The sequence below is a fragment of the Nematolebias whitei genome, chromosome 8, assembly GCF_014905685.2.
Source record: "Nematolebias whitei isolate Nwh7 chromosome 8, NemWhi1, whole genome shotgun sequence".
Lineage (NCBI taxonomy): Eukaryota > Metazoa > Chordata > Actinopteri > Cyprinodontiformes > Rivulidae > Nematolebias > Nematolebias whitei.
The window spans coordinates 15955181-15968457 of NC_056505.1; the positions used below are offsets into that span (position 1 = coordinate 15955181).

The 13277-nt window shown below is 37.4% G+C and overlaps 2 protein-coding genes across 2 annotated transcripts in view; both read left to right on the forward strand.

The window, feature by feature from the left end:
• The window catches only part of ercc8 (excision repair cross-complementation group 8), a 15040-nt gene extending 7144 nt beyond the window's left edge, over window positions 1-7896 (forward strand). Inside the window, exons 9-12 of the mRNA XM_037680344.1 lie at window positions 791-915; window positions 3137-3334; window positions 6171-6266; window positions 7751-7896. Coding sequence (XP_037536272.1) covers window positions 791-915; window positions 3137-3334; window positions 6171-6266; window positions 7751-7816 — 485 coding nt within the window. The 3' untranslated portion in view covers window positions 7817-7896. The remainder of the gene's footprint in view (window positions 1-790; window positions 916-3136; window positions 3335-6170; window positions 6267-7750) is intronic.
• A 478-nt stretch (window positions 7897-8374) lies between these two features.
• Window positions 8375-13008, forward strand: elovl7a (ELOVL fatty acid elongase 7a). Its single transcript, XM_037680345.1, has 8 exons — window positions 8375-8666; window positions 10116-10206; window positions 10329-10519; window positions 10899-10979; window positions 11095-11151; window positions 11273-11378; window positions 11475-11611; window positions 11721-13008. The coding sequence occupies exons 2-8, from the start codon at window positions 10143-10145 to the stop codon at window positions 11967-11969; spliced, it is 885 nt and encodes a 294-aa protein (XP_037536273.1). The 5' UTR covers window positions 8375-8666; window positions 10116-10142; the 3' UTR covers window positions 11970-13008.
• The last annotated feature ends 269 nt before the right edge of the window (window positions 13009-13277 follow it).

The window sequence follows — 13277 nt, forward strand, 5'->3', positions numbered from 1 at the left end:
CTTCCGCTATCATGAGCCATGTTTCCTGCTAGTTCCAGGATTTCAGTGGTCAGGCCCTCGAGCACAGCCGGCAGGTAGATGAGAATCCATCCACAGAACATCCTTCTCAACTCATTTGAGATTTGGGGCTGTAGTTGAGATATTATTTGAGCTTTTGAGATGTTAATCAGCTGCTGTTGGTTGTAGAAAACTGCCTTGTTGCCATGATTACGCATCATAACAAACGTCCAAAACTAAAAAAGTTTCAGTAAAAATCCTTCCAGCTGCAGAGCATCTGATACCAGAGGAAACAATCATCCAAAAAATGTGATTTACATCCAGAAAAAGAGGAATTAAAGGAATTAAAATTTCATATTTAAATATTTGTTAGTGCACAGATTACTAAAGTTTACTTTTAGTGATATTTTATCTGTACCACAATTGTGATTTCTTTTTATGTAGTGTTTAGTTTAGCACAGTCTGTGACTTTAGTGGAAAGATCAAGGTAGGGTTAGGAGTATAGTATATACTTTCCCTATCTGAGATCTGTTTGTATTCAAGAGGGAAACCAGATCGCAGCTGATCTAACTTACTTTAGCTGTTATCTCTCAGCATTCTGGTTATGCAGATAGACATTTTCACATGTGGTACAGTAAGCTTACATAATCTTAGCTTTTGGTTCATTCCAACAAAATGATTTTAACAACAAATGCATCAAGAGCAGTTAATTGGTTTGTGGTGTAAATAGAAGTGTTGAAATTCATTGGAGGAAATAATGCACTATTAACATGCCTCACCTTCCTCTCACCAGTCAACACAGCTCATAATGGCCGAGTGAATGGTCTCTGCTTTACTTCTGATGGTCTCTACCTTCTAACCACTGGAACGGATGACCGCATGAGATTATGGAATAGTGCTAGTGGGGAAAACACACTGGTACGTTTTTGCACGCATTGCCTGCATTTACAAAAAAAAAAGATATATGGTTGTATTTGGAGAAGTTTCACTGGACTGTTGCTAAACAGACTCTTGTAGATTTCTAAATAGCTAAATGTATACACAAAATACTGCATATGTTACCATTTTATGTTGCGGTAACAAATGCAGAAACTATTCGTTGTCAGGTCATTGGTAGACATAAAATGCTGTCTTCTTTTACTATTTGAATTCCATTGCTGGTTTTGATAAGTGTTATGTGTAATTTTTAAAATTGTCAACTTAACATTTTTTAGCTGCTAACGATTATTGTATGTTATCAATCTCTTACCATTTTTTTTCTTTCCATTTGTTCAATAACTCCTCATAAATAAATTGCCTGATTGTTGCTGGGGTACTCAATTTCATTCACCGTCTTCAACTTAGTCTTTATCTGCCCTATTTGCTTGAACTACTTACACACCATAAAAAATAATTATTTAAAACTTTATTTTATTAAAGCTAAGAAAACACAGAGACCCTTGGTGTACGTGGATAGTAAGAGTATGAATACTAAATTTCTGTGTCTATGAGTGATTCTCTGTTTTTTGAATCACAAGAACAGGTTCAACAGGGATCAAATGTATCCATCTATTCTCGGTAATGTGGGTAACTTAAGGTCAAATAAAACTTGTTACTTGTTCTTCTTTTGGCTTTTCCCTCTTCAGGGGTCACCAGAGCGAGTCATCCTTCTCCATCTCACTCTGCCCTCACTCCAGCTACCTCCATGTCCTTACTAACTGCATCCATATATCTTCTCTTTGTCTTTTTCCTGGCATCCTTCTACCAATATAGCCACTGTCCCTCCTCTGGACATGTCCAATCCATTTTAGTCTAGTCTCTAACTTTATCTTCCAGTTGTTCAACCTGTGCTGGACCTCTGATGACCTCATTCCTAATCTTATCCCTCCTTGTCGCTCCTAAAGAGAACCTCAACATTTTAATTTCTGCCACTTCCAGTTCTTTCTCCTGTGTTTTTGTCAATGCCACTGTCTCCAGACCATACATCATAGCTGGTCTCAACACTGTCTTGTAAACTTTTGCTTTTCCCTTTGCTGCAACATTTTTGATCACAAATCACTCCTGAAACGTTTCTCTATCCACTCCATCCTGCCTGGACTCTCTCTTTCACCTCTTTACCACACTCCCCATTTTCCTGGACAGTGGACTCCAAGTACTTGAAGTCCTGCACATTTGTGACCTCTGCTCCTTGTAGCCTCACTGTTCCACCTCCTTCTCATTCACACACATGTACTCTGTCTTACTACAGCTGACTTTCATTCCTCTTATTTTGTTCCGTTTCCCCTACCTCTCCAAGTTCTCTTCCACCTGTTCCCTGTTTTCACCGCAAATCAAACACCAGATAAAACATTTCACTGTAATGTTATTTTTTTGTTGTTTTTTGTTTATTGTTTAAAACATTTAGTTGAAATTAGTTTTAAAATGAAGGAAGCTCAAATGTTTTATTAATTATATGAATATGCATTTATGTGTATATACATGTCTATAGACCAAAAAACAACAACAACAACAACAAAATGTCTTGTTCATTTGCTTTAAGTGCTTTAAGGTTAGTGGGAAAATGACTTTAAAAAAATCAGAGCAGAGTTACGAACATGTCAATAAATGGTATGTTTTACCAACAGAGCTAACAAGATACAGTTAAAAACTTTAATTATAGACTCCTGTCAATTGTTTTAAATCACAGCCATATATATAAGCTCACAGCACTGAATCACACTTTCAGCATAAAGCATGAGGAATTCAAACCTGTTCTCTGAAATCCATTTTCTGCATGGCTTCTTGGTGCTGCGGTTGGTTCGGTTTTTCTCTTCAAGCTGTTGCAAAAAGTGAACTTAAAGTAGAAGACCTTTTAGAAGGTCAAAGATCAGGCGTTTATCATGATGATGCAGTAGGAGCTACTTTGTCATGTTTACGACACAACAGTGGAAGGAATTACACAATTCTAGTAAGTTTGCCAAATAAGAATTCAAACTAGACCTCAGCACGATGATGCAACTGGTGAGTTGTTCTCACCTGGCCTGGCTGAGCAATTCCAGGAAAAGACAGCTAGTGACTAAATTCCATGGACTGCATTTTATGTCCTTGTTAATTTAAAAAAACAAAACTGAATTTAGATTTTCACTTGCATTGTTTTTTTTTCCTCTTTGTCTCCCCTCAGGTAAATTATGGAAAGGTTTGTAATGAGAGTCGTAAAAAGCTGCAGTTCACCGTGTCTCGTGGCTGCAGCCCGGAGTTTGTGTTTGTGCCCTGCGGCAGCTCGGTGGCCGTCTATGCCCTCCATACGGGAGAACTTGTCACGATGCTTAGGGGTCACTACAATAATGTGGACTGCTGCCAGTTCCACCCAGACTATCAGGTGAAACACAAAGTACCTGTCTTTCAGCAGTGCATCCTTTTGTTTGTGTTTTTACCAAGTTATTTCTCTGCTGTAATGAGTTCACAGATTTCATGTCAGGTTTGTCTCTTTCTTTTGGTTTTAATTTATTAACTGCGCTGTTGATGCTATTACAACTCTGCAGTGCTGGTAAGCCTCTCCCTCTGACAGATAACGTGGTAAAGTCAACATTTGCATCCATATATTTAAATGCAGGTGTTCCTGTCCAGTAAAAGAAGCTGTTGCGCTCGGACGTTTTGTTTACTCTCTTTATTTTCAGAACATGGTAAAAGTGTCTGTGCAGAAGTGCACTCAACAACAAATACAAAGCAACACTTCTGGTTTTGCTCCCGTTTTTCACGAGCTGAAATCAAAGGTCTAAGACATTTTCTATTACACAACCGGCCTTTTTCTCTCAAATATTGTTCACATATTTGTGTAAATCTGTGTTAGTGATCACTTCTCCTTTGCTGAGATAATCCATCCACCTCACAGGTGTGGCATATCAAGATGCTGATTAGACAGCATGATTATTGCACAGGTGTGCCTTAGGCTGGCCACAATACAAGGCCACTCTAAAATGTGCAGTTTTATCACAGCACAATGCCACAGATGTTTTGAGGGAGCGTGCAGTTGGCATGTCCAGGTTCAGAGAATTTGGCAGTACATCCAACCGGCCTCAAAACTGCAGACCACATGTAACCACACCAGCCCCTGTGTTCGTTGTCCATAACATACGTCTGCTGCCCATACCATAACCTCACCGCCACCATGGGCCACTCCTCAATTCACAAAGTTGACATCAGCAAACCGCTCACCCACACGACACCATCTGCCCAGTACAGTGAAAACTGGGATTCATTTGAGAAGAGCACACCTCTCCTATGTGCCATATGCCACTGAATGTGAGCATTTGCCCACTCAAGCCGGTTACACCACGGAACTGTAGTCATGTGGAGACCCTGATGAGGACAAGAGCATGCAGATGAGCTTCCCAGCTGTCCAGGTGGCTGGTCTCAGACGATCTTGGAGGTGAAGATGCTGGATGTGGAGGTCCTAGGCTGGTGTGGTTGCACATGGTCTGCAGTTGTGAGGTCGGTTGGATGTCCTGCAAAATTCTCTGAAACATCTTTCGAGACAACTTATTGCAGAGAAATGAACATTTAGTTCATGGACAACAACTCTGCTAGACACTCCTGCAGTCGCCCTGCCAGAGTAGCATGCTCCCTCAAAACTTAGTCTTAGATCTTTGTGTTCGGCTCATGAAAAATGGAAGCAAAAGCAAAAGTGTTGTGTTTATATTTTTGTTCAGCGTAGTTTCACCTCTTTTAAATCTTATCAGATTTAGAACTATGAAAAGTGTTAGTAGTTTAGTGTCCCTAACATCCGAAACTCTGTTTTTCTTGTTGTTTCAAGATTGAATGATAAAATATTCAGAAACCACTGGAACAAAATGACTTTTTAGTGCTTTGTCACAGTCTGATCAAGCTTGTTAAATTCATACATTTCTACATTAAACTGTTGAGCGAGACATCTTTTTTTTTACTTTATGTATCTTCTAGTAACTTAAGCTGCAGGATTTAATTTTACAGCACTATAAAAGTCATATATGTTTTTTTTCAATTCATATTTTAATGCCTTTGATTGTGAGACAGCAACAGAAGACATGAACAAACACAGGCAGCAATGCCAGCTTTACATGCAAATAAATAAAAAAACAAAACATTAAAATCGTAGCAGTCATGCTAAAGATAGGATAAATCAAGACTTGCAAATGCTCTTTCGACTATGCTGCTGTGTCAAAATAAACAGAAATAATTCATCTTGAAGTTTTGATCAAAACAAAGTCTGTATTTAAACGTCATTCCTATATGTTCCTGTTTTTAGTTTTCTACATTCGCCTTAGAATCTAGCTGTTTTTTTTTGTTACCTTTTTCTTTTAGCCATCCTATTCGTAAACAAAAACAAAAACAAAAACTGCAGTATGATTTTTTATAATTGTTTATTGTTGTTGCTGTTGTCCATTGTTGTCATCATTCTTTGTTGAAATCAGGTCTCTCTTGTAAATGAGTCCTCGAGGCTCAATGGGATTACCTGTCTAAATAAAGGTTGAATGAATTCGTTTTCCCACAGTTGATATTTTGCAAGCATCACAGTGTGTTAAAGACGGACCATTTTAGTTTAGCTTGTGGCCACAGCTGGTCAAATAACACATTATTATTATTTAAGATGTTTTGAATTATACAATTTTTTTGTTGACAAATATGTTGAACCGTTAATATTAATGTAAATATGTATGTTTTTCACCTTCACTTTTCTGCTTCAGTTTATCTCAGCGCTGACAGATTATTTTCTTATGAGGTAACTTTGGGGAGGGATGTAAAGTGTCGTCCGACCCATACGATCCTTATTAGTTCATGTCAGCTTCCGGTGACTCAATTACATTTTTGTGTGTGACAGTCAAGAGAATGCAGTTCGTCAGCTTGTCACAGCAGAGTTCCAGGAAAGGACATCTAGTCCTGATAATGTACTTATTACATTTCTTTTTTTCAGTTCTAAAGAATATACTTCCTATATTTCTCCTTCAGTTATGTTGGAAAATAAATTATGATTAGGGCCAGAGCACTTGCAGTGTTTCCTGTGAGACACTTCGCTTGGCATGAATAGTTTTGAGTATAATAAATATTGTAGTCTTTGTTCCAGTTAAGTATATGTATATGCTGGTGTTTAACAGGCGCTTATGCCATAGGAAAGTAACGTTTTAGTTCTGAAGGCCATTTTCTTTAACACTAAATAAAGTTAAATGTTGTTTGTGTAGGAGCTGTATAGTGGAGGTAAAGACAGTAACATTCTGGCCTGGGTTCCTGTCCTTCGTACCCCAGACGTGGAAGAAGAGTCAAATCATGACACAAAGGTACGGGGTGTAAAAATACTATTTCACATAATTACTGTATTTTTCAGACTATAAGGTGCACTTAAAATCCTTGTGTAAGTTTTTCAAAAATCAACATTGAGCCCAGTGCGCCGTATTATTTATTCTGGTTTTGCTTACTGACCTCAAACCGATTTTATGTGCTTATTGTGAATGAGTTGAATAAAGTTTGACTTATCTGATGGACTCCTGGCAGGGACCAACACAGACATGTTCCTGTTTTTAGTTTTCTACATTTGCCTTATAATCTAGCTGTTTTTGTTACTTTTTGGCCATCTTATTTGTAAAAAAAAAAAAAATCTGAATGCCTTTTTATAACTGTCTATTGTTGTCGCTGTTGTTCATTGTTGTCATCATTCTTTGTTGAAATCAGGTCTCTCTTGTAAATGAGTCCTCGAGGCTCAATGGGATTTACCTGTCTAAATAAAGGTTGAATGGAATATAATCCAGTGCGCCTTATGTATGAAAACAGACCCGCTCATTGATATTGCGCCTAATCCGGTGCTCCTTATAGTCCGACAAATATGGTACTGCGCTTTGTTTCCAAGATTCATAGGAATTTAGTTAGGTGTAATTATTTTTACTTAAAAGAACCAACAAGTTCAAATATCCGTTTTAAAATTACCCATTGTCTTCTTTTTTTAATGTCTACTGCTTACAAACGACTTCCTTCAATTGCACATTCAAGTGATGAAAAAATAATCATTAAAAAATATGTATTTTTCAGTACAAACTGCAATAAAAAAAGACGTTTTGTGAAATCAGTTTCTAAATCAAAATAATTTCAGGGAAACCAGCACAAATTAAGCTAATAGGATAATAGCTGTCTGTCTTCATTATATTATTTGTTCACTTTTCTTGATGTCATACAACTTTTACACTTAATTTTCCTTTGAATTTAAATCTGGAGCCAGAGACACTGAATGTTGTTTATTATATATTTGATGCTTAAACGCTCAAAAGTTATTCTAAAGCCAAAAAAAAAAAAAAAAAAAAAACTTTTCAGAGTGAGAACAGAATTGGATATTTATAATTTATATTGGTGTTGCATTACAAAAAGATCATCTGATTGATTGATATAAGCTGCAGGAAAGATTTCAGAGAGCACCAAAGTGTTATTGATTTATTTATTTTGTTCATATATGTCCTTAAGTTGTTTATGAAAAAAACTTGATAAAACCCTTTGAACATTCCCTTTAAGCTTTTGTGTTGTTGTTTTTTTATCTTTGTACCAAAAATGAGATAATAGATAACCGTGCATCATCCGTGGAATTTCTAGTCTGATAGCTCAACCTTACCTGAACTTGGTGTTACAAAATTAACTCTCGAGTTACAAACATGTGCATGTTCTGCTGTGCATGTGCAGTTCTAATTTCTATGGACATTTATTGTTAAAGTAAAGGATGTATTCAGAGAAATATATAAATTAAAACATAACATTAAATTGAATATCTTTATTTTCACAGGGTGCTGCTGGACCGTCTGCTCTGAACCCTTCCTTTCAGGACACCTGGAGCAGTGACGAAGACTAACGCAGACATTTTTAATCTGTTTACATTATACGCAACAAATTATAGGGGCTTGCCCTAATTTTGGGGTTTAGTGACTATAAAACAGAAGATAAATGTGTAAATAGCTGTAAACAATGCTTTTGAATTTTTAAAAATAAATTACTAATATTTTAAGCCGTTTTTTTTTTGTTGTTGTTTTTTTTGAGTATCACCATCTGGAACCTTTTAAGAATAGTTTGCTTACAATCTCTAGGTGGAATAAATCATCAAAAGGCATTAAAAGCATAAATATGGTTTCTCTTTCGCTCTTGTTTATGTTTTGTTGCAAACCCCCTGCTGAAACTGGCATCTAGAAGCTTCACTGAAACCTTTTAACTTGGACACACACCCTCCCAGATTTACATAATGACAACATAAACTTCTGAACTCCATTACCAGATGTAGTGATTTAAGATGTTAACTTTTCACAAATGACTGGTAGTGCCTTGTTCAGTGGCTGTATAATCTTGCTGTAACAAGATGACGGCAGTGGAAAATAACAGCAGCCAGCATTCTGCTGCTTCTTTTCTTACTGAAACTAGAGGCGTGTAGACATTATATATTGTTCTCTCACCAAAATGTACATAGTTTTCTATGAGGCATCAAGAAAGAATGAGAAACCTCGTTTGACAACAAACCAGCCAATCGGCAAGTGGCGGGGCGTGGTTAGCCCTTAGACCCCGCCCACTGAGATGAAAGATAAAGCGGTCGGAGAAGAATGCAGCAGCATACAGAAGTACCTGCTGGAAAGTAACAGGTGGAACGCGAAGGGGGTGGGAAAGAAAACAATAAGTCGACGCAACAGGTGGATTTCAACGAAGCAGCACAAAAGGTTTGCACATTGTCGGTTTTAGGTTCTAAGATTTTCAATCTATGGAGAAAATAAAAACGGGGACCAAGTTTCGAGAAAGCCGTTGGTAATTGATGGATGTAGCAGTCGTGACGTCGCAAAAAAAAAAAAACGCTGAGCGTAAACTTCTAATATTTCTATTATCCGTTCGGCTGTTGTACGGGCACGCTTTAAATCTCAAAAGTTTTTTTTTGTGGTTGCCCTAAAAAGCAGACTTGGAAGTCGTTTTTAAACTAATGTGAAATTAAAACGCTAGCTAATTTGTCTTTGCTAGCCGCTAAAGAAAGTCAGCCGTTCAGTGCAATTAGCCCGGCGTCCTGGGAGGAACAATGTTTGGCATCATGATCCCTGACCAGTACGTCTCTGGCGTGCCAAGACATGCCGGTTTGCCGTCATTAGAGACTCGAAAGCCTTGCCTTTCTTTCCCCGTCTTTAAATGTACCTTTTGTAATCAGGTAGACACACCTTGAAAACGTAAATTTAAGTTTTTTTTTTTTTTTTTTTTTTCCCCTTTACCCCTTTTTTTTTTTTTTCCTCCCCACAGTTCATGCAGCTGAGGCACCACAGCTGTTTCAGGCGCAACCATCTCCCCCCAAACATTTAATAAGAGTTGAGGGTCCTGATTTTGTTCAACTTCACTTTTTGGCAACCAGTTTTTAAAAGGGAAGCCCTTCAGGGGTCCATTTCCTGTATTTTAATCCAGGAGTGCTTTAAAAAAAAAAAAACCAAAAAAAAAAAACCAGTCAGTTCAGTCAAGGTGTGAACATTTACCACACTGCCTCTTGTACAGGGACAGACATTTGTCTATTTGTCTCTAACTAGACTGGGTCAGGATCAATAGAGCTACATAGTAGAATCAAATCTCTTAAATCCAATTAACACAAAGGGGCAACCTGTTCTGTGTTCGCTTAAGCTTTTGAATTATGGCAAAATTTAAATTGTCCTGATCTTGTCTTAAACGCATTCAGTGTTCTGAGCTCCAATTTTACTTCCTGTTCTTTTGGTTCTGATGAGACTGTATGGAATGCCTTCTCACACCTGGTTTTAGTCTCTGGCGTATTTTAGGAAGTTATTCAGTGACCTTTTTAATAAATGTAGGAACTACTTCTTCAAATGAGAATCCCATAGGAATGTGGAGGAACCTGCACGTCTTGCTCATGATGTTGCACTGTTTGTTTTTCCTTCCACTGTTCCAACACATTACAAAGTCTTTTGTAATGTGCAAGATATTATTTTTTTTTGACTTTCTTCATATCAAAATTCTTAAATTGGAACATCTCGCCTCGTTCCTTGCAGGGCTCCAGATATATAGGCGTGCATCATGGACAAAATATCACTGACTCATTATGTACTGTTCTGTATTCAGATGTCGGTGGACCTGTGGACCTCAAACTGGCATTTTTAACCAGCCTTTTTTTTTTTTCCTCCTAGGTGACCTCCAGGGATTCCTGCCTGAAAATGGAGTTTTCTAACATCAAATCTTCTGTAGCCCTCATTTATGATGAGTTCATGCAAAATGCAGGTGAGTCTCGAACATTGAAACATTAACAATGCTTACTTTTACACAATCTCTTGAGTCTACTTGTGTTCAAAAACTACCCTCCTTTGTATATAAACGCTGCCAATGTCCCAAACCTGTTGCAGATTCCCGGACAGAGAACTGGCTGCTCATGTCGTCCCCACTCCCACAAACGATAATCATCGTCGCATACATTTACTTCGTCACATCACTGGGGCCTAAAATAATGGAGAACCGCAAAGCCTTTGACCTCAAAGGAGTCCTTGTTGTCTACAACTTTGGGGTGGTGGCTCTTTCGCTCTACATGATCTATGAGGTGTGTTGGTTTTTGTTTTGCTGTGGTTTCTGTAAATCTGCCTTGGAATTTGCGATGTTGAAATTGCTCTTTTGAATTTAAGACTTCAGATGACAGAGTGTAGCTCAGAAATGAAGCCATTTTTTGAAATGACTCATTTTGGGCAGACTTGTATTTCTTAACTTTTTTTTTTTTAAGTCAAACCAGATAAGCTTGTTTCAACAACGCTCTGATTTTTAACTTGAACTGTTCTAAATTACAACATCAAGCCTATTAATGGAGCTGGATAATTGGTGCATTTAAACAAGAAATTTAAAGTTTTTTTTTTTTTTTTTTTTTTTTTTTTTTTTAAACGAGAATAGTGATTTATTTATTTTTCTAAATGTGTCTTGTTCTCCAGTTTGTGATGTCAGGATGGGGAACTGGTTACTCGTTTCGCTGCGACCTTGTTGACTACTCCTACTCACCCCAGGCTGTAAGGGTAAGTCACTTTTTTTTTTTAATTTTACTCTTTGCAGCTTTGTCTTATTTTTTTCTGAACATGTAAAAGACGACATTTCTGGAATTGATGCTTGAACTCTTACTTTTTCCTCTAGATGGCAGAAACGTGCTGGCTTTACTATTTCTCCAAGTTTATTGAAATGTTGGACACTGTAAGTGATTTTTTTATTTTTTATTTTTATTTATTTATTTTTCCACGTTTAAAAAAATAAAAAAATAAATAATTGTTTACTATACATGTGTGAACTTTTATTTTATTTTTTTTATTTTTAGATCTTCTTTGTCCTGAGGAAGAAGAACAGCCAGCTGACGTTTCTTCATGTCTACCATCACGCCATCATGCCCTTCACCTGGTGGTTTGGTGTTCGTTTTGCTCCAGGTATAACTCCTGACGCCCAATCTGACGTATCTGACATGAACTGCCTTTTTTTTGTGTTAGAAATTTAATGTTTGGTGTTTGAAATTTCAATTTCAGGTGGTCTGGGAACGTTCCATGCGCTGCTGAACTGTGTTGTCCATGTTATCATGTATACATACTATGGGCTGACTGCACTGGGCCCCAACTACCACGCCTGTCTTTGGTGGAAGAAACATCTCACTACTATTCAGCTGGTAAGTTAAGAGATCTTTCACTTTTTTATAATTATTTCATAAAGTAATCCATTGTGTAGATGTTTCATTCTAGCAGTTGATGCAATTTATTTATTTTTCTCCTCCTCAGATCCAGTTTGTTATGGTGACCACTCACATCTCCCAGTATTTCTTCATCAAGGACTGCAATTACCAGTTCCCCATCTTTGTCTACATCGTTGGCCTGTATGGCCTGATTTTCCTGTTCCTCTTCCTCAACTTCTGGTACCACGCCTACACCAAAGGCAAGAGGCTGCCTAAAGTTCTGCAGGCTCAGACATGGTCACACCACACCAACGGAGTCATGAATGGGAACGCAGACCACGAAAAGTATCAGTGACGTAAACCTCTGGGCTTTTTCAGGGTTGACTTCCTTTACATAAGCAAACAGGTGCTCTGAGACTCAACCCAAACTTGTTTTGGATCGTTTCTTTCTTTGACTGCTCTTCTATTGATTGGTCATAATTTAAGGATTGTCTTTTACCAAGCTAGTTTGTCTGGATCACTGAACTAAGCTAAGAGCTTTTATTTATGAATCCCTGGTTCTGATGCAAAAAGGTTTTTCAAATGTCCAGCTTTCTATTGTATTTAAGATTCAATTTGACATTCACACCGACTGTCTTCACCTGTGGTAAAACTGTAGGGCCTCTACTGTACAGTTACACTGGACTTTCACTAAACCGCTTATCCTAAAATATATTTTTTTTTATACAACTTTATCTTCGCAGAAGACTTTAATCAAAAAATGTTTTGTCGTTTCTATTAATGTGCACTGAATTATTTTTTTTTTTCCCCTACTCACTAGGCCTGGTAAAGTTTTCAGTTTAATAGTAAAGCTACCAGGTCCTGTTGTTCAGGTCATTGATTGGTTACATCAGTGCAGAACTGAGTTGTTTACATTCCACTTCTTCACAGCAGCTTTTGATTGTAAAGACATACAGAGAAAAGTGCAATTTTCATACAGTGGTATCATTTTTCATTCTCGTTTCAACTCCTATGAAGCAGTGTTGTGACATTAATCTGACTAAACCTGATGGTTCTTGTAGGATCCAGAACAGACTACTTTCTTTACTGAGGCAAATTGCAATGCGACACTTATGGGACTCAGAGCTAACAGTTGAGGTGTTCAGTCAATAAAGCAGGAATGAATTTCCTTTTCCAGCTTTTAAGCAGTGTGCTGATGATGATTTCAGATGGCAGAAGTTAGTAGTTTTATATCTTTGATCTTAAATTTGTAATGCTCTGGTGACTGAGGACACAAGATTGAGTTTGTGTGGAAAGAGTTCCACCTTTTATGAAGCACAAATCCACGCTAACTAAAAGTTTTCAAATGAGTTTTCTATTTTTTTTTCCCCCCCCATTTAGTCAGATCTTTACACCAGTGAATATTGTGAAAATGTTGTTTATATTGTATTTTATATGTATTTATATAAAAATAAATGATGACTGTTTTAAAAAAAAAAAAAGGCTTTTTAGTATGGTTGTTGTTAAAATGTAAATGTCTCCAACGAAAGTGCAGCTTCTAACCGTTAAGTCAGACCCTCCAGACAGTTTCTTTTTGTTGAAATATTTAATCTTTCATCCAAAGGACTTCTTCAGTCCGCAGAGCCACAACAAAACTCAAATGGCACCTTTTCATAGTGGGTCA

Bases quoted from the DNA above. Each gene is read 5' to 3' on its own strand.
- elovl7a (XM_037680345.1), top strand. From the start codon at position 10,143: ATGGAGTTTTCTAACATCAAATCTTCTGTAGCCCTCATTTATGATGAG. The intron at 11,152-11,272 runs GTAAGTGATTTT...TTTTATTTTTAG, and splicing joins TTATTGAAATGTTGGACACT to ATCTTCTTTGTCCTGAGGAA. The intron at 11,379-11,474 runs GTATAACTCCTG...TTTCAATTTCAG, and splicing joins TGGTGTTCGTTTTGCTCCAG to GTGGTCTGGGAACGTTCCAT.